The sequence below is a fragment of the Mya arenaria genome, chromosome 10, assembly GCF_026914265.1.
Source record: "Mya arenaria isolate MELC-2E11 chromosome 10, ASM2691426v1".
NCBI classification, from domain to species: domain Eukaryota; kingdom Metazoa; phylum Mollusca; class Bivalvia; order Myida; family Myidae; genus Mya; species Mya arenaria.
The window spans coordinates 32,327,284-32,352,965 of NC_069131.1; the positions used below are offsets into that span (position 1 = coordinate 32,327,284).

A 25,682-nucleotide genomic window follows, 5' to 3' on the forward strand; every position below is an offset into this window, starting at 1 on the left:
TCTTGTCGATTGAACTTTCCCAGTGTCAAGATCCAGATATGAGAGCTCTCCATCAACGGAGGAGTCCGACCCCATCGCTGCCCGAGGATGCTTGGGTAATCTTGAAGTCCCTAGGGTGCTGGTGAGAGTAGCTGTACTTGTGGTGGTTTCTTCCGGATCCATATCTGAAAAAGACTGCACAAGCAAAGAAACCGAGCAAAACAACAATGATTAAGTAAATGAATAAATGGCTAATTATAGAGATGCAGTCACATATATAATTTTAGCTAATTTAGGTAGTATGTGAATATTTGGCTCGAGAATTCTAGTACTTGTTGGCAGCTTCAGCAAGACGAGCTTTGTCACTGACTGAACTCAAACGTAAGCTTAATAACTAACATTCAAACAGGATGTAGGTGGGTTGTTTGAGCTTAATCAGTTAAATAATAGCAAATATAAGTAACTTATCTGATAATAATTTGTCCGAATACACGTTGTTTGAAATTAACTCCAAAGAAAAACTAGCAACAAGAAAATAGAAACTATGGCGCCAAAGAAAATCTAGCCGAAAGAAAATTTCTGTCTGCTCAAGCGAGATGCGCGATTTTGGTCAATGACGGGGTGTGTTCAGTCACCCGTAACTAAGTGTACAGTGATGTATTATAATGTGTATTGTCTAATTTTAGTACATGAAACCAATAATGGCGAACACAAACTGGTCCAAATGCCAATATAGATTAACAAGGGTTGAACTTCTTTTTGGAATTTTGTCTTGAATAATTACCAGAATGTCAAACAAATGTCCGCAAATTAACCGACGAATACTGTTAGTAATTTTGAAACAAAAATTTAAAGCCGAAATAGTCTTATAAATGTAGAATTTAGGAAAAATATAAGAGCCAAATAAACACAGCTAACCTCTACAGCCTGGTTTTCCTCAGTCCTCTGGTATTGTAATAAATCGGAGAAAGCCCGGATAAAGATCACTGGCGCGCTAGTGGACGTAATTGGTTTTGACGAGTTCATACAGTTTGTCAGTTTATCTGTTATAGAACAGGTATCACATGGTCTTGTAGTTACGGAACATAGTACATTTTGCAATTATTTAATACTACTTGAATTTCAGTAAATATATTAAAAGGCAATAGAAATGCGTTTTATTCGCAACATATTTGTCTTGTGTGTTCGTTTTTGTGCAAGGTCGATATCATGTAGGCTAAAGATTTGGAATTAAAATATAGCTATTTATTGCATCTATAACGTAGCAAAAATCATAGTGATTACGTGACATATATTTTTAACATATGTGTTCACTGGCAAAGAATAACTACTAGTCTAATTATCATATGTTAAAAGTGTGACTTATGTCAGAAAATTGTAGATAAGTGGTATTTATTAGTATGTTGGACTTTCACTGTATACTGCGTATTTATTTTGTTTGTCAAAAATGAAGGAGTAAATGAAATATAAATTTAGTTTGCCAGTGACTGTTTTGTTTCATATTTATATGTTCTGAAATTCGATTTGTTTTTGATTATTAAATAAATGAAAACTCAAAAATATCGCAACCTTCACTTACCCTTTCTCCAAAGGTTGATGTCAAAATCAAAATCTTAACAGTTCTTTAACAACTTGATGTCTGAACAACCAGTAAGAATTGCGTAATAGTTCCATTATTTATATCATAATGTTAGTAATTAGGTGATTTCATATTGGCCCAGTTATTTGTCCGATGTCAGCTGTATTGGCCTGAGCCCGAAGGTCGAAGGGCAATACTGCTGACTGAGGGCAAAGAACTCGCCCAATATGAAATCACCCCTTTAATGAGTATTTTATTAATTAACCATTACGTATGCTACATTTTGGTAAAAACATTCTAATACCTTACCGCAATATTGAAGCTTATTTCCCTTTTTCAATCATGGATTCTGCTTTTCTAAGCTGGACTTTGCTGATTTCGACATGCACCCTTTATAGTGACATTGCACAGATCATTCGGAGCTCCTCGGCCATTTTATCGAAAACAGCCTCGAATGTATTTGGACGGTTTACATGTATACTTAAAAAGTGGTACGTTTAAGTCCGCTGCAAGTAGATCGCGTAGTAATTTTATTTAGCAGTTAAACATTATGACTAAACTCTTGGGAATCTTAATTATGTTCGCAATAATACACTTCACTGGCAATCAATTAAAACTTAGATCTATAAATACAACTCTAAAACACTACATTTAATTATTGATATAATTAAAAAATACGAACTACTTCAACTGATGTACCGGCATACATCCGAGGTTGTTTTCGATAAAAATGACAGAGGAGTTCCGAATGTGCATAGAATTATCGACAAAACCGATTGTACAGTCTAAGGTAGCATATCTTTCAGTGAATATTTCGTAAATCGTTTGTCAATAGTTTAAAGTTGTTTTCGCCTTCCTCGTCCATTTTATCGGTTCCCAAACCAATAATTGTCATGAAATCCACCAACAGGTTAAATACAACTGTAATATCCAAACGTGCAAAATTGTTAAAGTATTTAGTAGGTTAGTAATTCCACATATGTTATAAACAACGCACACCCTTTTCAAAACAGTCGGTTAAACGGAAAACAAAATGGCTGCCTTTTAAGATGATTTATAACATTCTCATATACGGGCGAGTTTCGACAGCCAATGAAAATGGTCCGTTCCTCTCGTCCCATATTTGGCAAGTTAAGTAGCTAATCAAAACGGCAGATACTCGTATTGGCCGATTGTGGTCGCTATTGGGTAAGAGCTGGCATATGTTGTCAGTATTAGTACTGTAATTGTCCCTGCATCGCGTCAAATACTTAACAGTCGATGGATAAAAATGAATAAGAACATTATCGAACGGCAGATATTCGTGTCGACCAACTGTGGTAGCTATTGGGCGAATGTTGGCATATATTGTCTTCTCTTGTCAAGTATTAGTCCTGCAATTGTCCCGGTATAGAATCAAATCCGTAATAGTTGATTAATAAAATCTAATCAGAACATTATCGAATAGGTTAAGCAATAAATATACAGAACATAACATAGTTTTTATTTGAATGTACTGTACAACTCCGAATACACGCAAACTGCGTTGGCAAATTTGATGAATAAAAAACAGGACATTGATCGGCGGTATGTACCACTGCGCATGGTATGTAGAACTGACACGTTGCTAATTCGTTACAGGCATACATTCAAGGTATTCTGCCAATTATTATCATTAAAGCCATAACTATTCATCATGCCAGGTCATATGACAAATATAATACTTGTCAAACAAAAAAAAAAATATATCAATGTCGACTGAAATCTTAAAGGCTAGCATTAAATCTTTAATACAGTGTTTGACCAAAAAGTTTAATAGTATTCTGCGACGCGTGATTTTGGTCCTTCGGACATATTTTTGACTATTAATGAAACACTTGCAAATTCTACAAACATTTAATTGAATTGAGTTTCATTAAATCATTATTTTGAATAACTTGGTTAAATTTAGCATTTAAAATGTGTTATGCATGGCTTTGTCTGTCTAAATATGAAATGATTAATCATGAAATTTCCAGTATTCATTCCTAATGTTACTGAATTAAAATATGAAAACACATATGAAACTAAAAGGCAAAGCACGAGTTTCCTCGGATTATATCATAAGTATGTAGTTGCTGTCAAATACATGGACATAATCATTCTGAAATTAAACTAGTTGCTCCGCCTTGACGAGTATTCTGGGATGACATATTTTGCAATTTTAATCAGTAGTAATTTTTTGTTGTTCTTGACACCTATTTCATTAAGTTAATTGCCTCCACTTAATAAATATATAATAATGAAAACTTCCAACACAGCGTTCACGCAAGGGCTTCTCAAGGACTGGTCGATTCTAAAAAATATCATGTTCTAGAACAGTGCAATATCGTGACGTCCGAGAAAGCAATGAAACATTCTTGCGTTGTTCAGTTATTTTAGTCTTGAATTGTTCTTGAAATGTTTACTAGAACAGTGTAAGAAATCCAAATGGCCTGTTACAGAACTTCCAATTCTAGCATATTTTAAGACCTCATGTCTAAAACAAGTTCCAGAACTTATTACTCTTGAAATGTAATAGAACGTGATGCTTAAAAAACAGGCAATTTAACGTTAACGTTTAAACTGTTTAAGAACTGTTCTTGAAATTCTCGAACAGATAACATTAAAACAAAAGTGGCGAAATTAAAAACCGATAATTGGATGGTCGTCTTGAAACTGTACTTGCAATAACGATATCACTGATAAATTAAACCGGTTTTATCAGTTTACAACTTAATCTGTAAACACAACTATATTTTTTAATTTTGACCACATGTTGCTCCTTTAATTAGACACAGGTTTCATTAGCGTTCGTACGCGGTGATGCGCAGTTCCATCCGGTATTCTTACACGGTTACACTATCTGTTGCAGACTAGCCGACTCGCTCTCGGATACACACTTACTTTCCGACCGTTACTGAGTTACCGTCAGAAATGTACGTCTTTACCCTTAGCTTATTTGTGATTTTAGTTATCCAACAAACCAGCGGATTTAAGGAGCCAGAGTGCTCTCGCTATCATTATGAAGAACAGATTCTTGAAAGAGTTGTCCGTATGGGAATGGAGTTTGAATACCAAAAGAAAGATGTAACAAATATCTTAGAAACAGTTGCTGCAAAGCTGGACGCTTTCTCAAAAGAACTGCAGGTGCTGAAAAGAGAGAATGAAGAACTCAAAAGCAGTCTCAGAGACGAAGTTCAAATATCGATTTCGGACTTGGAGAAAGTTAAAGGTATGCTTACTTTTGCTTTTCTTTATTCCCATATCACATACAGGGCTCGTATTCAGTAAAATCTTGAGATTTAATATATTGACTCCGACTAAGAAAAGCGAACTAAAAATGCTGCACAGTATCGTTGATAAAACAAAATTAGACAAAAATATTGTAATTAATTGTAAAATATGTGTGTGTAGGTGAATTCTGTGAAATAATTGTCAAGTAAGTCATTATTATAATTATAATTATTATCATTGTTTTTTTTTATTACTTCATTTTGTTTTAGAATTATTATGATTATTATCATAATATTATAATTATTATTACTATTTTTATCACTATCATGTTTATTATTAATATAATAATTATTATTATTATTTTATTTTATATTTTATATGACTTTATTATTAACATTATAAATATTATTATCATATTATTATTATCATTTTTATTGTTATTATTATTATTTCAATGATTGTTATTGTATTATTTGTTTTTATAATTATTATTATTATCATTATTATTATTATTATTATTATTATTATTATTATTATTATTATTATTATTATTGTCAATAATCATTATCATTATCAATAATCATTATTATTATTATTATTATTATTATTATTATTATTATTATTATTATTATTATTATTAATTATTATTATTATTATTATTATTATTTTAATCATAATTATTTTAATCATAATTATAACTATTTTAATTGTTTTCTATTAAACACAATGTCCGTCTTTCATCTTTTCAGAGAAATCGTTTCTTCCCTTTATTTTCTTCAATTCTAAGAATGTCGCTGACACCACAATTAAGGCAGGACACACGATCGTTTTTACTGAGACCCTGGTAAACGATGGAAACGCGTACGATAATACAACGGGTATCTTCACAGCTCCAGAAGACGGAATATACCTTGTATCATTGCATATGTGCGTCAAAAATAAGCAAAATCTTTACTATGGACTCGTAATCGATGGCAAGGAAAGTCTCCGTGGAGAAATGTATGAATATCGTGCGGTCACTTGCAATTCCGTGCAACAACTGCTGACCATCAAAGCCGGGAATAGAGTTTGGATTCAGGTTTATGTCAAAGATGTAGTATTGCTTCAGAGTGCCAATCACTGGAATATGTTTTCTGCCTTCCTCCTGAATAAGGGATAGTGAATGGTATTGTGTAGACAAGTACTGATACATATGTTTATATAATCAAGTGTTGATAACCAATCACTTCTTTCTATTGATTTTGATTACATAGCCTTGCTTCTTACCACTCGTCGAAATGCGATTGGACATCGAGGAATTGGACGCAATTCCATAGTTGAAGGGCTGTCGGATAAAAGAAGTTTGTCTTATTTAAAAAAAAAAATCACTGTTAACATTATGACAAAAGTTTTACTATGTTCAGTTTAAACCCTGGAGTGCCTTAAAAGCTTCATCAACATATATCAAGTTAGTGTGTATCGACATTGTCCATCAACATTACCGTGTGAAATAATCGTCATGTGATGAATATAGTGAACAAGAACCATAAATATATCAATAGAATTAGAAAAGAATAGAATTTTTACAAATCATAACCATTGTAAGAGATTTTTAATATATTTGTATGTATATATATATATATATATATATATAATTATATATACACTATTTTTGCTTTTTGTACGTTGGAAAAGGTGTTTGCAAAATATAGAGAACTGCTTATCATTCAGTGTTTCGAATAGCTGGTGCTTTGATAAAATAATGTCTTAATTTCAAATGTCATCAAAGTTGGCTAAAATGTGGTTAGCCAGAAAACGCTTTGAATATATATATTTTTAACGGTCATGCAATATTTGAATAGTTAACGGAAAACAGTCGGAATCTAACGAACGCTATCGGTAAACATCGTCGTCACACGATCGGTACTGATTGGACTGTCATCTGCACAAATAGTTTCGGAAATATGAATCTTGTTATTTAGCGAAACCGAGGTAAACAGTTTGCAAAGACTTTATTGCGTTTCTCATTGTTTATTTAATCGATAGCATGCGGAATAAAACTACTTGGATAAACAGGTTTAAAACAAATACATTATTCGATCTTATTTATGATTGCTTTTATTCTGAATATGATTGTACCTCCATTTATTTACAATTCAACTTCCATTCCTTAAATGAACTGCCTTTCGGCAATTGCGATGATCATCCGATGAACGCAACACCTTCGGATATGTTCCGATCGCGAATCATCGCATAACAATATACATAAATCAATGTTTATCTTGTTATTGTTTGTATTGTGTCAGCAGGCCACGAAACAGTTAAATAAACATTTTACAAATTGTAAATTTATGAAATGTTGAATGTATTGTAGTCATAAATGTTTCAATTGTACGTTTAAAAGTGATTTCAAGTGGTTGATCTCTTCCCGCGCTAGTGTGACGTCATTTGATAAACTGTTTCTGGTTACGTTCGGGTCGTTCTATGGGTGAGAAAGAAGAACTGAAATGTTGTCTTAAATGAAATTAAGTAATTTTAACATTTTTTGAATGAAATAACGAACTATTGGTGTGAATATAAGTAATGTATTGCGGGATTGATGTCATTATCGGGGATATGAATGCAATTGCGCTTGTCAAAGTACGCGAGGAGTCCTTTCCTTTAATAACTACATTTGCGTTGATCTGTATGAAATTGTGCATATATATTTACTCAATCAAATAAACAGAATCTAGTCCTCAGAGGATTTTTTTGTTTCATTTACTGAACCCTTGTTCTAGTTAAATCCCCCCGTCAACGCTTTAAACCAAAAAATCTTCATTCTGAGTGAGAGGTGCAAGTCAAAAGGATACGCCCCTAAGTTACATTAAATCCTTGACCTCGCCCCTGTTCAGCCATGTTCATATACAATGCCTAGTATGTCTCCTTCTAAATCGGGCCATGGTGAAGTTCAAGTCCGTTCCTGAAGTGAAAAAGTCGTTGACTTAAAATTATGATACACATCACATACCAAACTCAATCATTAGCGATTCTCAGAACTAAAACGTATCCTCTCAAGGCTAAACAATTGTGCAGAAGTCTGTTTGCATTTCACCAAAACGTGGGTAATGTGCTTGCAATAAACATAATGGGGGTTAAGGGAAATAAAATCGGCCTGGAAACATGTACAATCGAGTAATGACCATGAATTTTTAAAAAAAATAGGGATATATACATACAAGCACAGTTACAACATGCACAGATATGCCTTATTTGCCGAAAACAAAACGAAACTTTGTGGATAAAATCAACACGTTTATTTGTAAACAATGCCTCCTAATCCACAATCTGTTCAATAACTTTTTTGTCTTTAAAGTTATGATACCAAACTAAGATGTCGATCGAAGAATATGGTTTTCGCCACATACTGGACGCAAACATTTTTCAAAATTTAAAGAAAAAGTCCACTTACCAGGCAAAAGTTGGTACCGGAATAGGTACTTTTCATTCTAAATCCGCCATTTTGTTTGCCATGAAACATTTTTCTCATTTAATGTTTGCATGAAACTAAATTGCGTCCTCCCCCTTGTATATTAGTGGTTTCTAAACCAGATTACTTGACAGTCAATTGTTTTAATTCTAAATAAAATCACAAAAAGCAAGCTCCTGTGTCCCGTCTGGCAATGGATAACATATGTACGCACTGTAGGGGCGGGATTGCATGTTTTCGCGGCACTGACTTTACGATGTTGTCAGCTTCAAGTTTGTGTAAAGTAGTTGATCTTATGATGAACATAAGCCCAGTCAAAGCAAGAACGAGTAATTGGTCCAATGAGAAGTTGCATTTAGTTGCTAGAGACGCATTTCAACTAAGCACACATTCCACGAATCAGTCGTACGCCGTGCAAATGGCATCTGTCGAACATATGCAACTACATGTGTGTGTTTTTTCGGCAAGTATTTTGGTTAAGTTATACGACTTTACATTTTCAATAATATCAGCAAAATCTAGTAGTATTAAAATTACATGATAAATACCATACCTCATCTATGCACCTCCCCCCCCCCCCCCCCCCACTAATGGTTACGGTTTGATTGTTGTTGCACAGCTGTCTTAAAGATTTAATCTGTAGGATCCTCTCTAGTTTGGACTACCAGGCGGCTGGTTTGTTCTTACACAAACGCTTTAATGCAAAGCGATAATCTATAGTTAAAATTACAAATAGTTATTGCAATGTATTACGGTGTACATCTTTCAGTTTACTGTAGCACTTTTCCATATCTTGTTGATGTTACCATTGTTTTCATTTGTCACATTATCTCGTTGCGTTTGTTGTGTTTTGAAGGGAACTTATATTATGGCCTATGTTTGCTAATGAGTACTACACGATCAGGGCCATGAAAATTCAACGAATATTATTTTTTCTCACCTCAGATAAGTAGATCCCATAATTTAACAATGCTAGAAATTCTTATCTTGCTCACGGGCGAAGATAAAATGCCCGTATGGAACTCCTTTTTATGGTCGCCGCATAGTAATTACCTCCCTTGTTGAAAACTGTCTTCTGTAGCATCATGGAAACCTTGTCTTATGGCAATATTTAGAACGCTAATTAATTATTTATCGCTTAAAATGTTACCATAAAACAGTTTTCACGCACCTTTCAAGAAATAATGTTTCACTCTCCTCAGAACTATTTGTATATTAACATATTGTGTATCACTGTGCGCATATCCATGACAACTACGAATTATCGCATATCCATACACAATTATGTTCACTAAGCAAAAACGAGTTCCAGCAAAAAAATACATTTTAACTCAATTTAGTTTAACTGAGGTGGGAGAAAAAGCATCTACCATAGCCGCTCGTGTAAGATTGGTTCATTCACCGAGTTTCCGCAAAACACCCTGCGCGAGGGTCGGAATGAACCTATCTTACACTCTCGGCCATGGAAGATACTTATCTCTGGAAAAATCCGATCGGTTTTTATATGGACAATATTTTCCGATATCATAATGATTTGAAGGTTTATAGGTATTTACGCTGAAACATTTTTTTTTTAAAAATACCTTATCTGCAGCCTCCAGTGATGTTCAAACGCTGAAATTGGCGCTGATAACAGTTATGATAATTAGGAGGCGCCCTTTTGATCTACACAATCATGTTAAAGGGGCCAAATATACTAGGTTACAGTTCGAGTGGTGAAAGCGAAAAGGTTCTATCTGCTTCTTTATTTAATGTCACTTAGAACCTTTTCGCATTCAGCCCTAGAGTTGATAGATGCATTTTTTAATTAAATGCAATCCTAAATTACCCCCTTGAAAAGCTCCACAATATCGGTAATACTTTTATCAGTCCTCAAATCAAATGTGTTTTTTTGTTTTAATCATTCAAGTCAAACGAGTGAGACATAATAAAGCATCAAAATAAAAAAGAAATATCAAGTGTAAACTTATATTCTGTCCCTTTAACGTCCATCAAGGACATTATTAGGAGTAAAATAACAAGACCACTCTATATGCATTTGTTTATTTCCTCCTTTTTACACACTACAGATCACTTGCAAATATATGCTAGAGATATACAATCGAGAATGTGATACAAATCCAAATTTCTACAAAGTCTGCAGGTTTTCCTATTTTATTATCATGATGGTATAGAAAGTTGAATCTATTTCTGTGGCAGCAATTAAGGTGGATGCTTATAAAAAGCTGACGTTTTAATCTTAGAATCTCCCGCAAAAATCGTATGATATTGAATCAAATGATGTTATAAAAGTTGTAAAGTGTCGCACTAAAATATGATGTATAAAATTTGTGTTTTAGTTAAAGGCTTATGAAAGGGTTTTGCACCTTGCTCTTTTGTTGGTAGCTTCATTCGGTACTCATGAAGGCCAGCATGTGTACCCCTCTACCTTCATAGAATTAAATGCTTAAGACTAAAAAATGGTTCCATCATATAGTTAAATGCTTAAGACTGACAAATATTTCCATCATAGAATTAAATGCTTAAGACTGACAAATATATTTATTGTTTCAATTAAAACTTATAATATGATTATGATACAAACAAACTTGACATAGATGGCAAATGAAACCTCATATTAACACAATAAAAACACATAATTATCATTTTCTATCAAATTCATAATTTTCAAATAATTGACAGCGCTATACAATATGCCCTTTCCACCCAAGCACCCGGTCCATTTTTTTAAAAAACCCTGTCTAAAACCCCAGTGTAGAACAGTTTGCATTTATATCCACTATCAACAGCAATACACATCTTTGGAACACACATAGGGACATCTAGTTTATGAGAAAAGGCATTACAAAAATATTCTATTCAATATAAACCACACACAGTGCAATGAGTAAGCTGAAGTAAGCTTGCAATTGTTTAAGTTACCAAATTACCAGAATTACATGTATCTCTTGTATATTGAAGATTTTTAAATCTCCACTCTCACAGATATACTGTTTGACAACATCTTTTATTTTTTGTCTTAGAATGAGCCAATTTTTGCGTAAATGTCTGAGAACCAGTGATATAAGACGGTCAATCTGTGAGAGTGCAGCTTTAAGTACTAATATTCTAAAAAGTAACCCCAATTTTTTTAACAGAGCAAAATGTCTTTCAAGAAATAAATATTATATTACCATTATAATGTTAATGTAACTTAAGCAAGAGCAATCTTTGCCATAATAGCTAAGGCATTTTATATATAATATAAAATTAATACAAACAAATTAAACATTAGTTATTGTTGTTTACTAAACAATGAACCTTATTTGTTATTTTATCTTTACATGACTTAAGATTATAACAATCCATATAAAGTAATGTCCAAAATTAAGTTACCTCTTTTGGCATAAAGCCTTTAGATACAAATAATATCCAGCCTGTATAACCATGAGACAAAATATAATACAATATAACCACACTACAATGAATACGGTGGTGAAACAGATGTCAAAATGCCCACAAGCCTTTGTGCTATGCACATGTAATTTACTTTCAGGGCATGTGTAAGTTTGATTTTATATATCAGAGCTTATTGAAAGTTTTAATGCCAAGCAGTTAAGAACTAGAGTAAGAGGTTTACCTTGTCCATTTAAAAGTATAATCACTTCATCATTGATCACTGGCTGAACAGATAAGTACCACAAACGTTCTCATTCAAAGATGCACTCTTACTCCCAAATAAGATTTACCACAGTTGATAAAATTGGTTTAAAATTCCCAAAAGGACAAATAAATGTAAAAAAAAATGGTTCTTATGAAGGATACTGAGTTTAATTTGAAAGAAATGAGCATAAAACACAGTATTTCTACCTAATGAGACTATAATAGACAACAGTAAATCTTTAAGCATTTACTAATCATTTAATATTTTGCTCTTTCTACTATTAAATACACGGTTACAATCTTTTTATCAGTAATGAGTATGTTCCATAAATACATTATTAAGTAAGTTATCAGTCAAAATTGATGTTTGTTATACATGTATATTCATTTTGAATAAGAGTGTCACTTTAAATGTGATGATCTTACAAACATAACAATCTTCAACAGTACTATAACTTCTAGTATGTATGGGAATTTTAACATGAGCAAATGAGAATACTTTATAATATCTCAGGTTAAACAATGAATATATGGGAAGGAATGTTAGGCAAAGACCAGTCCTGAGGTTGGTAAGGCCAAAAAAAAAAAATGTTTGTTTAGGGTAACCTTCCCAAAATTTCTATGTAGGGTAGGTAGGGATTTTTTATTTTTTTATTTTTTCTTTCAAAATCTGTCGTGTTTTCTTGCACATGGCAGTCTTTCCTACATTACTGTCATTGCCTGACTTTGTTTTATCATATAAACAATAATTCTGATTAAAATCTGCATTATTCGCCCTTTGTAACTCTCTATTCGCTAACGAATATTTTTTTTGCTCAGAAACGGAAAAAAATAGTTAGGGTCGGCGCATTTTTATAGCTATGGGTCGGGTTACCCGAAACAGACATATTTTTGTTTTAGGCCTAAGAACAAATAATACTCACTTTCTTAGAATTCTACTTTGATAATTTGGCTTTCTTAAAGCTTCATGACTTGTATGAAACAAATGAATTGTTAAAAAGATGCCTAGTTAAATGATTAATAATAATTGTTTTAACATTCGCTTCTACATGACTTGTGTACCTTCAAACAACCAACAATAAACATATTATAATATTCACAATTTTGTACCAGACAAAACATATTACAAAAAATGAATTTGGTAAAAATACAGTTCAATACAGTTCAATAGTATTTCCAAATAATTAAATTAGTCAGCAAAGATGGTTTGAAGCTGCATTTATAAACAGTCACATTTTATAAGAATGGTTTCAATGAAAACAACCTGTGTGAAATTATGAATATATACAAAGACTAGTAAAACAAAAAATGGTATGTTCTTAAAATATCTAATTAAATTCATTAAAAATATGTTTGGAAATAAATATTCCAATTGATAAATCTGCAAAAGAATCATTGCATAAATTGAAAAGAATGTAAGTACAGTCATTGCATTTGGTGAAATCCCAACAAAAAAAAGGAAGAGTTATAACTAATTGCTAGACCTCAAGCGCACTCCAGCAGTCCTTTCAAAGGCCAACCTGATGGCTTCAAACACTGTGGCTGGTTTCTGTGATGCGTCGACAGCGGTGTGAAATCCCAACAAAAAAGGGAAGAGTTATAACTAATTGCTAGACCTCAAGCGCACTCCAGCAGTCCTTTCAAAGGCCAACCTGATGGCTTCAAACACTGTGGCTGGTTTCTGTGATGCGTCGACAGCGGTGTGGATGCCGCGCTTGCTGTAGTAGTTCACAAGTGGACGAGTTTGGTCATGGTAGGACTTCAATCGAGTCTTCAAAGCCTCCTCATTGTCATCTGAGCGACGCATAAGAGGCTCACCTGTTACCTGTAGTGAAAGAGAAAGTTTGAACCAATTAAGTTCTTTCAGAGAGCTCTTCTGGACAAACATGTATTCTGTAAGAGAGAGTTCCCTAACAGCTGCATTCTCACAGATTTCTCACAGATTGACCAATTTGATAACTTTTATCATTTTTTGTCTCAGAATCAGCTGATTTTGGTACCAGTGCTTTCAATTCAGTCATATAAGATAACTCACAATAGAACAGAACTCTTATGTTTGGAAATCTGCAACATAATATCATTTTTAATGTGTTAGTAACGTGTTTAGCCATAAATGAAACATAAAGTTTTGAGTGAAAATATTAAAAACTTTAATTCATATAACACAGAAATTCATGCAATTTTTGGCTAATTCAAAGACAAAAAATAAAGAGTTGTCAATCTGTGAAAGTGCAGCTTTAAAAGCACAACACACATACATGTACATACCCTAAGGACCATCTTATCAATGTCTGTACTTCAAAAGATACCATTTCAGATATTTATTACTATATGGTATAAATATCATTGTCACAAATTCAATTGAATTTTTTGCTTCAAATATAAAAAAAAATATGCTTGATATGACAGTTTCTTTCGAAAAAGATAATATAACATCATGAAAATATCATTTAGAGAAAGTGACCATATGAAATGCTTATTGTAAAGATGGGGCCAATTAGTATGATATCAACAGTAGCAGTGTTTTACAACCATACTGGAAAGGGGATTTGAGGGCCTTTCAGGTAGGAAAAAATGAACAAGAATGTGATAAGAATCAGAATTAAGGAATTAAAACTGTAATATAATTGGTTCCTTTCAGAAAAAATCAATTTTCATACACAAAAGTGTTATGGGGCCCATTTTTGCTGAAATCATTTTTATCTTCTGAAAAATCAAATTGTGAATTTTCTTCATTCATTTTGGGAGAGGAATTTGTTTCACAATTGGAAAAGGGCAAAAAATCTGAACTAAATTGGTGAGAAATTAAGTTTTGAAATAGATAATAATACAGTCAAACCCGGTTGGCTCAAACTGGCTTGGCTCCATTTCCTTGTTGGCTCAAACTAGATGCAAAGGACAGATTTCTCTAGACTGAAGGTAAGCATTCCACTTTCAAATTTTCCAAGGCTTGAGTTATTTTAGCCAATCCCTGGGATTTCAAATCGATGGGCATTGACTGTATCCAGAAATAGAAATTTAAAAAGCAATTCCACGAAACATGCATGTATCAGATGGCCCCATGGCATGGTTCGAGACTTACGGTAGTCCGGTAGTCCGAGACTACCAGTTTTGTGCTCTGTGACTATAAGAAATTTTAAGTCAAAACTCTGTCGGACTACTTGAAAAAGTAAAGATCACATCAGGTAAATGAGCATAAAATCTTTATTACCCTTAATTTTAAACTTGCGTAAATCGTGATGTTAAAAAGCGGAATATCACTGGTAAACACTCATTCTAAAGCTTGCCGAAAATGGCTGAGCAGTTCCGGACAACGTGGACTGTTTTAAAGTGAGTTTCGCGCACATTTCGTATAGCCTTTCCCTTAATATTTAAACCAGTCTGTAGAATGTTTTTATTTAGAAAGGGAAAAACCATTTCCCACTGTATGGAGTGTTTTTATCTTCAAACATGTGAACCTCTGCTATTGTCAGCGAGGTAGATTTTGGTTCAAAAGTGGTAGAATTTCTAAAACCCTTTGATTTTCAGTTAGACGATTGATGTGATGTAAACAAAAACTTGATGGTTGTTACTATTTTTAGATGTTCTGAAAATATGTCATGGTTATTATCGTGTAGGGTATTGCCAAATGTCGGTGTTCTTGATAAAAACAGAAGGAACATTATGTATGGCTTGTGAAATCTTTAAACTGCCTTCAAGAAGAGCAGCTGATATATTAATCATACTGCCAAAAAGGTCTAATTCAGTGTAAGTGCAGACGACGGCAGAATTGTGTGCATATTTCGCGCCATTTTATTAAATGTCGTAACATTTTATACATTGAAGCTAAGGCCAATAGCAATTTTCATCTTACTCACATATTAAAATAATTAATAACAATTTGGAAATTTATTTCATTATATTTTTAAACATTATTATATATGTCGTTTAGATTAACAAAGAATACTGAATAGTTGGATGCCAATTATCAAATATTGCTTATCACAGACAACGCGAAAACTTTTTCTCCTTCATAGGACATTGCGACAGGTAAACACTTAAAGTTTACCTGTCGCAACAAATTTTTACCTGTCGCAATGATACAAACAGTATTCGGTTACATCAGCCTAAACCTTGATTTTAAGCCTCTTTTTTAAATAAGTTTTGTAATTCCCCATTATAACAGGTTTAGATCTTTTTGGTTAGATTTGTCCTACAGTACTATAATAGATTACAAAAAAAATCTAAACATCATGTAAAAAAAAATCAATATTCGAATCTTATGTCATAATTTTTTTCTTCCCTTGCCTTCCAAAAAAACCTCATATCTGGTTCGCCTACCCATGGAACAGCTAGATCTTACTCTTTTAATTCATCTTTAAATTAAAGATACAGTACAGTTATAAAATGTAACGAATTTTACTACAAGTCAAACTCGGGCACAACATTCATGCAAAAACGAAAGTAGATTTCTTGTTATTGGTAATGTTAAACAGAGCGGAAAGAAAGTCAGCTCGGTATATTAATCATCATATTTAAATTAACACGATTGCCGGGAACCACTTCGCCGAAAATAAATACATTTTGTAATTTCCGAACATTTCCGTAAAATAAAAGTATTATAATTAGTACGAGCTGAGATCTGAACCTTTCGCGTTTTATCGGCTTTTACGGAAACATGTCGAAACGGGCTTACGGGGTTTACAAATAGTGATACACGGATTAACACGCTGAATAATCATGATATAATAGTTAAAAATAACATTTATTTAGAAACTGAAAGTAAATTTTCCGAAAATTAAACGGTGCTGACTGTATTTTTTCACCGGACATTGTGACCGACCAAAACAAAAGTTTCGTCGGTCAAAATGGAAATATACCGGACATGTCCGACTGTCCGACGGACATTCGCATTGTCTGTTATCAGTAGGATTTCTGTCATTTGTGTCGTAACTTAGCAACGATCTCGGACGAGGTGTCAAGTGATTTATTGCGCCATTTCCCTCAAAATGACAGATTATTGGGGATTTTAGCATGGTATTTTAGATTTTTAATTTGTTGTATTTTTGCATTTTTTAAAGGTTTTTTTATGGTTTTAAAATAAAATTTGAAGGCCAAAATAGTTTTGAAAAATATGGAAATTATAAGATTGAGACAGAAAAAAAACATGACCAATCAAAGGGTTATACTGACAATGTTTCAAGGAGAAGGTTAAGTATCACAAAACACTGAAGGAGTCCATTGCAGGCTTCTGAGGAACTACCTTGTGAAAAATGTTAGTGTCTAACCCTGCCATGGTCTCTGAAATAACATTAACTGTTATAATGAAATCTTACATCATCTGTCATGGGCTTTTTTGGGGGTGCAAATTCCACATGGTACGAACGCCCACTAGATTTGTGTATCAGACGCCCGCAGATTCGCTTAACCAGGAGAGAATCGTCTATCTTGAACTCAATAACTGAGTTCAAGGTTGTCTTTCGTTTTTGTAACAACTGGTCTAGCTGAAATAGTGAAAAAACAGTATAAGCAATTTCGTGTGTTATAGTTAAATAGAGTTTGCATTGAAGTGGACCGAGGTTCTCTAAAAATCTAAATCATAACAGTTCATTAGCAGTTTAAGCTAAGTTTTCTTCAGCACAACTATTTATTAATAGCTCTAATAAAATTTCCTATTTCATTATGCCAAATGACCTGCTTGTATGGTATGACTGTGATTGTTCAATCAGGCGGTCGTTCGTGAACTGGCTGTCTGTCAAGATCAACACTTTCAAATATTATTCCTTCTATTTTTATATAACACTGATAATGGATTGAAACTTATATACCAGTAAATCTAGAACTAGGGCAACATTGCTCGTCCCATATACACAATTTATGCACAAAACCTGGATTAACATGAGGTAATAATTTTACAGATTTTTTTCCGGAAGTGTAAACAAAAATTGCCAGGTGTTAAAGTTGTTGCATATAGTAAAAATTGCAGACAGATGAAAGACAATTTGTTAATGGGTGAAATAAAACGATTATCACCATTACGCATGATTGCTATTATAAGAGCATATGAGCAGATTAACATTAACATTATCTCTGTAAAAAAAATCCTATGTTGCTTGCTTTAATAGCAAATATTGCAAAAAATACATTGCTATTAATTGATTGTTTATTGGTTTTTTCTTTTACATTTTCACATTAAATATACGATAATTTATGAATATATCAGTGATTTCCACAAAGCAATATATATAATCAGTGTCAAAGTAAACAATCAGTTTGACAGTGTACGAATTTCGGATTTGATTCCACTAGCCCATTCAGGCTACCAGATAGGAAATTTTACTAGCCCAAAACCAATTTCACTAGCCCAAACTTAAATATTATAAAGTATCACTTGTTCATAATAATTTTTGGAAGTTTAAATACGATTCCACAACAATTCTGATCATCTAATCAAGCACATTCATCCAGTTTCAATAAATGTTCCCGAATCTGAACAATGCGTCAATAATAAATTATAGTCATACATATATTAGTGTTGTCATCCAAAGTTCAGTAACTAATAGTTTTCAAAAAGGTGATAAAAAGAGAAAAATATTTTCTGAACATATCATTTATTAGTTTCTGAACATATCATTTATTAAATGGAAAGAATTATGCATGTACTTTAAGTTCCGTTATCCAATGCATCCTTGTCAAATCCGATATCCACCAGCAATTGTGCAATGACATTTTTCTCTTTTCAACTTTCAGTTTCACTTTGAAGTTTCGGAAGAAACAACAAAAATATATCGATGTTTATATTGCCAATATTTCTATAATTGTTCTTTAAAATAAATGGCAAAGCAATTCAAAGGTATAAAATAGAACCTTACTGTACTGTACACTGACAACGAGTACTATATCCGACAGCTTTCCTTTCACTTTGATTAAATTTGTCAGGAAGTAAACGGGCACCTGTTTTCTGTGCATTTAAGTCTTAAATTAAGACGATGTTTATAGAATGGTTATTTTGTGTTCGCATTAAAAACTTAGATATCTTTCTTTTTATTTCAGCAAATAAATAAAATATATTTAAACGAAATAAACAAAATATCAATGTTGATATTGCTATTTTAGCATTGTTGATTTGCATTGTCATCAAAGTTGTCGAAACTGCCGATGTTATCCATTAATTTACATAATGGGCGGAGTTATTGACGTCATAGAGTTTGACTGCGGCTATAAATAGACACACTTACTGGTTAGAAACTGATCGATAATAACTTGTCACTTCAGGCGTTAATTAATTTTGACGTATGTGTTTATATTCATTGATTAAATAAACAAACATTCAGCACATGGCTTGAGCCCTGAATCGCAGAGCAATAAGCTTTTTGATCATCGTAAATTTCGGCGAATCAGACTTCGCCGTTGTCAAGGCGACTTAGTCCTTCCAGTCGCCCTGAAGAACGCATTCTTAAATAATAAGGTTTTGCGTATTAAAAATACGATGTGTTACGCGTTTAATTGGTATGTGTTTTTTTTTTAAATCACATTAGGAAAAAACAGTAGCCCGGTCGGGCTAGTTTCTGTGGAAAATCGGTAGCCCAAGCTGAAATTTGGTAGCCTCGGGCTATCGGGCTACCGCGAATTTCGAACACTGGTTTGACAACCCAAACTGAAAATACATTTTTAAGAAATTTCATAACGAACTAAACTGCAAACTTGGGCAGTTCAAAACATTGGACACTCCAGTTTTTAGCACAGGTGCCTGGAGTGTCCTCGATCGATCGCAGTTTTACTGTAATTTATTTTGTGTAACAATAAGAACAATGAAGACTATCTTTGAACTGATTTTCTTTTAAGTATTTAAGAGATTATTAACATCCTTACAGCCTCTGCCTGATTCACTGTGCGGGGAAAACCATCCAGCAGAAATCCCCTGCTACACTCCGGCTTGTTCAGGTTATCATCGATCATCTCAACCACGAGGTCATCTGAAACCAACTTTCCTGCAAAAAGAAACAGCAGAAAATCTTATTAATGTTTGTTTGATTAAACCCATTATCAAGGTGTTTTGTTTTTATTCTCAGTTTCCAAAAGGTTTTCCTGATAATTTATTACATTTGCAAAGCCTTTTTTATCTGAGTTTAGGGCAAAGTCTCCTGAATGCTTACAATGACATTTCACATGACATTTTGGTATATTGTATATTAAATAATCAATATGTTAATTGTTTTCAATTGCAATCGACACAAAAGGACTTTACAGTCATTAGTAATGAAAAAAAAAAGATGGTTTTTAATTAGGTTTAAATAAAAGACTTGAAAAAATTGCCCTGAACACAGCTATAGTTGTTGTTTTTAAGCCCATCCTATTACAAGAACCACTTTAAGATTCCTAGACTGTTTGTTCAGTTTTGTATACTCAGACTTATATATCTTAATTGAAATATTGTGATCTCTAATATTTAAGTTTAATAAGTGAGTGCCAGAAATAAATTTTAAAAAATAGACACGTTTACGGAGATATATAAATGGAATACCCTGTGTAGCCTCAATGTGGTGCCCATCATATTTCTAGTAAGTCATCATGAATTTGACCTATGACCTGATGACCCCAAAATCAATGTTTAATGTCATACCAAGTTTGGTTACTCTAGAACAAGTTATTTAAAAGTTATTGATTGGAAATGAAAGTTTGACACCTAAATGAAGCTGCACAAAGTAATATCAGCAATTATTTAGCTAGGGACACAAACAAACTTACCTGCGTCCATGACCTGCTTCACTCGCTTTCCTAGCTCAGACCCTGATGACACAACAGCTCTTAGCATGTCACCTATCAAAAACAAAAATGTTCCTAAGAAGTATCACAAATATCCTTTAGCACATATTAAATTGAATATATATATATAAACGTTTTAAATAAATTAATCTGAATTTATATGTTTTATTGAGAAACCCAAAATTCTTACACATCAAAGTGCTTAGTATGAAAAACATTTAACTAGCCCTGCTATATAATATCCTGAAATTGAGTAAGCCCAGTGCACAGTTCTTTACTGAAGCGGTCGAGAAGCTCCGATGAATCGTTACAGAAATTAACAAGTTCTGACTCCCTTTGACCTTGGTACACATTATTTTGGTGGAGATTTCTATTGTGAGAATTAAAATGGGAACCCAAAATGAAATATCTTTCCAGTTCATATGTTTTTTTCGCTGATGATTTCCCAACAAATTTATTTTATTACCAAATCACAGTGACGGAAATAAATAAATAAAATAAGGCATTTTAAATATCATTTTTTCAGATCGCCCTTTTTCGAGCAGTAGGTTTGTAAAACGTAAAATAAAAAACATTCACCTTACTAAATCAAGACAAGTTTGTAAAACGTAGAATAAAAAACATTCAACTTACTTAGTCAAGACAATATTTATTAGGCGCTTACAAACACATATAAAAAAGTCACTGGTAAGAACTTGATGACTATCAATGTACATTAAGATTAAAAATAATAACTTCTGAACAAGAAATAATATTTCTTGTTTATAAATCTCATCAGACGCGGAGTTCTACAGCCGGGTCATAAAATTGACCGTAAATATTAAACTCTGGGTTAGCAAGCAACGCAGAGGACCTCTGAGGGTTTCCAGTGAGGTAAACAGTTTTACCCTCGGATGAAACCTGCGTTCATTGCCTTTATCTCTCAAAGTGAGGGAGGAAAGTGGGTCTAACTAACAGAGTGTACGGTAACTTCTTTTCCAAAAATATGAAAATTCACAAATTTTAAAAGTTGAAATATTTCATTACGTTGCTTTATGAATACGACAAAAGGATAATGTTCATAATTCTTTATGGTTAGTGATTATATTTACCTGTTGATAAATGACATGCTTGATATTTTTCTGCAAGTAGTGGAGCCTGAAAAATAAAAACAAGAGTAACTTATAACCCATAAAAATAATTCATTTTTTAAATTATACAACGAGTGATAGCAATGGTTATTGGACCGACGCATTTCCTATTTAATTCAGCACACCACAGTCTGTGACAGACTGAAATTATTCAAATATTATGCTAGAAAGTAAAGAACAACATTTGCAGGTACTCAAGAGCACACTGAATAAAGTAGCCAATGCGTGGGTTTATAAAGTAACACAGTGAAAACAGTCCAAAAGTTGTGGAAGTCACCGTCATTTCTTTGCTTTTTTTAGGAGTATAGTGGAAAAAAAAAAAATTTGCATAATGATGAATACATTCTGCATAAGTAGATACCCAATTGTTGTTGACATACGATAGTTTTTGCGCTGAATTCAGTGTTCAAACAATATGATAACTATGGGTCTTGAAATGGATTGTTTCATCACTTCTCTTTCTGGTGTCAGGACTTTCAAACCATGGACATTACAGACCAGACATAACAGACCATATTTTGGGACATTACGGACTATCTATAGGAACATAACGTGCCATGATTTATGATTAAGTTTGTTTAACTTTTTTTGTTCACCCTCTTCATATTTTTATTAACACTTGTATATAAATACTTATCAGGACTTGCTCATTTTGATATGACACCTGCTTAATTCCTTCCAAACTTACTGTGAAAGATTCCATTGAAATTCCATTTTGGGAAACAGTTGATGGTTATTATGCACCAGTCAATTGTAACCACGGCCCCAAGGTATGGGATATACAGGGGATAGCCGGGGAAATTGGCTGTGTTTTTACCTTTCAGGTAGCCCCGCAGTGGCGGGTGAACGCGTAGTCTAAAATAATAGACATGTTATACGGGATTCTTCCAATCCCTAACGTCTAAACGGGTTTGTGCAAAAACCAGGGGGGGGGGGGGGGTTAAAAATATGGGAATTATATTTAGTGAAGTATTTTATGTTTGAAATGGATAATAAAGGTTTATATTCATATTTAACCATGTCAGTGCAAAGCTATTTTTATTTACAATTATTTGGACAAGGTGAATGTGGTGGTTTTATATAGCGGGAAATAGGCCTTACCACAGGTAGCCACAATAATGCGCGTTAAGGGAAAGTTTTTTAACATTTGGATATTTATTGTGTTCCCTATAACGCCACAAGTTATTTATACCAGTGTAAAATAAAATATTAGACTATTATATTACAACAACACTGAATTGTTAAAAGAAAACATAAAAGGGACACATAAATGATATACTGGCTAATACCTTTTATTTATAACTTAAGTTTTCCATGATAAACTGACGCTGATCGGCTTCTGTCAACTTTTCACTGCCATATTGGGTTAGCCACTATTAGTATATTTATCCTACGCAGTGAACTCCCCTGTTGGGACATCAATATTCTTGATACATTATTCATAACGTTGATTTTTTTTTTGACTGTTTTCCTGATTAGTATATATAAATAAATGTATTTGTTTTATTAAACCTTTTAAAAAAACTTATTTATATGTGTTCACATTTTTATCAAATATTGATGCCCTTAATTGAAGATGACTACCTGATTTCAAATGCACATTTTATTAGTGGAGTTTAACCGGAACAGGTGCGCGTTATCTTTGCGCTAAATATACTTAGCGCTGGGATCTTGGCTAGGAAAACAACAAGTGGTATATGGACGCAAAGAGTCGCCAACACAAAAATTATCCAAGACTCTGAAGCGGCTGTTTATATGGACTATACCACGGGTCCCTGGGGTGCGTGGGCATTTGGCTGGGATTTTACCAGCAGTTTGTTCACGCAGGGCAGGAATTGTACCTGGGTTTGGCTTGCCCTAAAGTCAAAGTCCCCGCTATTCTCCGGACCTTAGGGCTGTGGTTACAATTGACTGGTGCATTACGTCACCATAGTCCAAATAATTGTACGTTGGCGGATTTTTTTTAGATTTTTGATATGGCAAATCCTTCACGTACAAATTGTTTAGTATCAAAAGTGGGTAGTTGTTCCGATCAGGATTCCGGGTTAAAGCATATAGAGTCTATAAAATATCATAAAAACAAGAAATATTACCAGATAATGTTATTTTATATTAGTTCCGTACACACAAAATAAATATCCAACTTATAATTATGAGTTTGACGGCTTTTTTTCATTTCATTCTGTCAAAACAGAACGATATATACATGAAGGGCACCTGCAAGGCTTCAGGGCACAGTTTTAAATCGCTCGGAACATTTCGGCATTGGCCGAGTTGTTACGATTGTATAACGATGTCTATCTCGAAGCTTTGTCGGAGGAGGCCGAGTTATTACGATTGTATCGAGTTGTTCCCCTTCGCATAATTGTTTTCTGTGTCAGTCAACTTTCGTTTTATTCGAAAGGTAAACAACTAGTTTTAATGCATTAAATGCTTGTTTAGTGCAAAATAACATTTCACTTACATGGTAAAATATGAATATAACTCTTTATGATCAATTTCAACCATAAAATACTTCACTTAAAACAATTTCAATATTTTTAAAACACCCCCGTTTTTTGCACATTCCCGTTTAGACGTTAGGGATTGGAAGAATCCCGTATAACACGTCTACTATTTTAGACTATACGTCACCATTGTTGATTGTGTACACCTTTTCATATTTCATATATTATTCTGTTGGATGCAATGATGAACAATGGCTTCGATTATGATCTCATGTTGTGACGCTGAACGCATTTATTGTCAATATATAATTTTTTTTGCCAAAATTGGAGCCATTTTACTAAAGAGGAATTTAATCTATAGAATAAAAAATCTACCTGTGTCCCTTTCCCTGATCCGGGAGGCCCCAGGAGAATCGCATTAACGCCGGGTGCTGCAGATAAATTTTTGATTGGAGCCATAGCGGAATTGAAGCGCAAGTTTGCTAAGAAAACGTCCTGTTTATGTCAAAATATGTCACGTTGACGATTGCCGGCTGGGTGACCTTCACCTTAATCTTTAAACCGAAAGAAAAATAACTAATGAAAAGAGACTAGAAATAATTATGGCTACATTGCACTAATATCTGTAGAATCTTCTCGGGCTCTGTACTGAGTAAGGTCCCTTTATGTAGAAGAGGTTTTGCAAAAATATACTTAAGTGTCATATTGTAGAAGTATATTGAAGTTAAACGAACTGTTTAGTCATGTTAAACTGTCTCTGTACATGAGTTTAACGTTAACTAAACTGCGAAAAGTGTTTTTACCTCAAAATATGGTTATTTTCGCGAAAATAAGATTTCGACTAAAACACGAAAATAAAGTTTGTTTCGCGAAAATAAGATTAGAAAAGTTTTCTTTATAAAGTATATTTCTTTGTCATTAAAGAATAAAATATATATTTGAATGATTTTGAGATGACGAAAATAGAACTATGTTTGAGGGAAAAGAAGCAAAAAATACGTTACATTTATGTTTTATTTTTGTTTTATATTATAAGACATCATAGTTGAAGATAAATAAATAAATTAATAAGTTATTTTTATGTTTTTGTTTTTGAGGTCTTGGGGGATAAAGCTTGGCAAAAATAAGGAATAAATTAATAAAACATTTATAAAAAAATAACGTTTTGTTCGGTAAAATAAAATATATCGCCATACCACTGTACATCACTGATTTAAGTATCACCAATCAGGTCGCTTTTCATTTCTATACAGCCTCACGAACTGGCTTTTGGGCTCTATACATGTTAAGTTATCGATGGAACTGTTGATTGCAGCCAGTTCAACTATTTATATTCCCGGACTACGTGGGAATTGGACCATTTACGGATTCTTTTTGGATACAAATCTTTACAGTTACAAAATGGACAGCATTGGACTCTATACAGCTATGAACTGGACACATTACAGACCTACACTAAGACAAACATTTGACTCTAT

The 25,682-nt window shown here is 33.2% G+C and overlaps 2 protein-coding genes across 2 annotated transcripts; one reads left to right on the forward strand and one right to left on the reverse strand.

Annotated features, from left to right (window-relative positions):
* The first annotated feature begins 4,402 nt into the window (after nt 1-4,402).
* Nucleotides 4,403-7,514, forward strand: LOC128206782 (heavy metal-binding protein HIP-like). The gene is made up of 2 exons (XM_052909479.1): nt 4,403-4,790; nt 5,542-7,514. Exons 1-2 carry the CDS (start codon nt 4,493-4,495, stop codon nt 5,949-5,951), a joined length of 708 nt encoding a protein of 235 aa, XP_052765439.1. The 5' UTR covers nt 4,403-4,492; the 3' UTR covers nt 5,952-7,514.
* A 2,753-nt stretch (nt 7,515-10,267) lies between these two features.
* On the reverse strand, nt 10,268-24,746 carry LOC128206780 (adenylate kinase-like). Its single transcript, XM_052909477.1, has 6 exons — nt 24,580-24,746; nt 21,719-21,764; nt 20,610-20,681; nt 19,734-19,852; nt 17,198-17,365; nt 10,268-13,707 (listed from the first exon to the last, which is right to left on the reverse strand). The coding sequence occupies exons 1-6, from the start codon at nt 24,661-24,663 to the stop codon at nt 13,486-13,488; spliced, it is 711 nt and encodes a 236-aa protein (XP_052765437.1). The 5' UTR covers nt 24,664-24,746; the 3' UTR covers nt 10,268-13,485.
* Nucleotides 24,747-25,682: the final 936 nt, after the last annotated feature.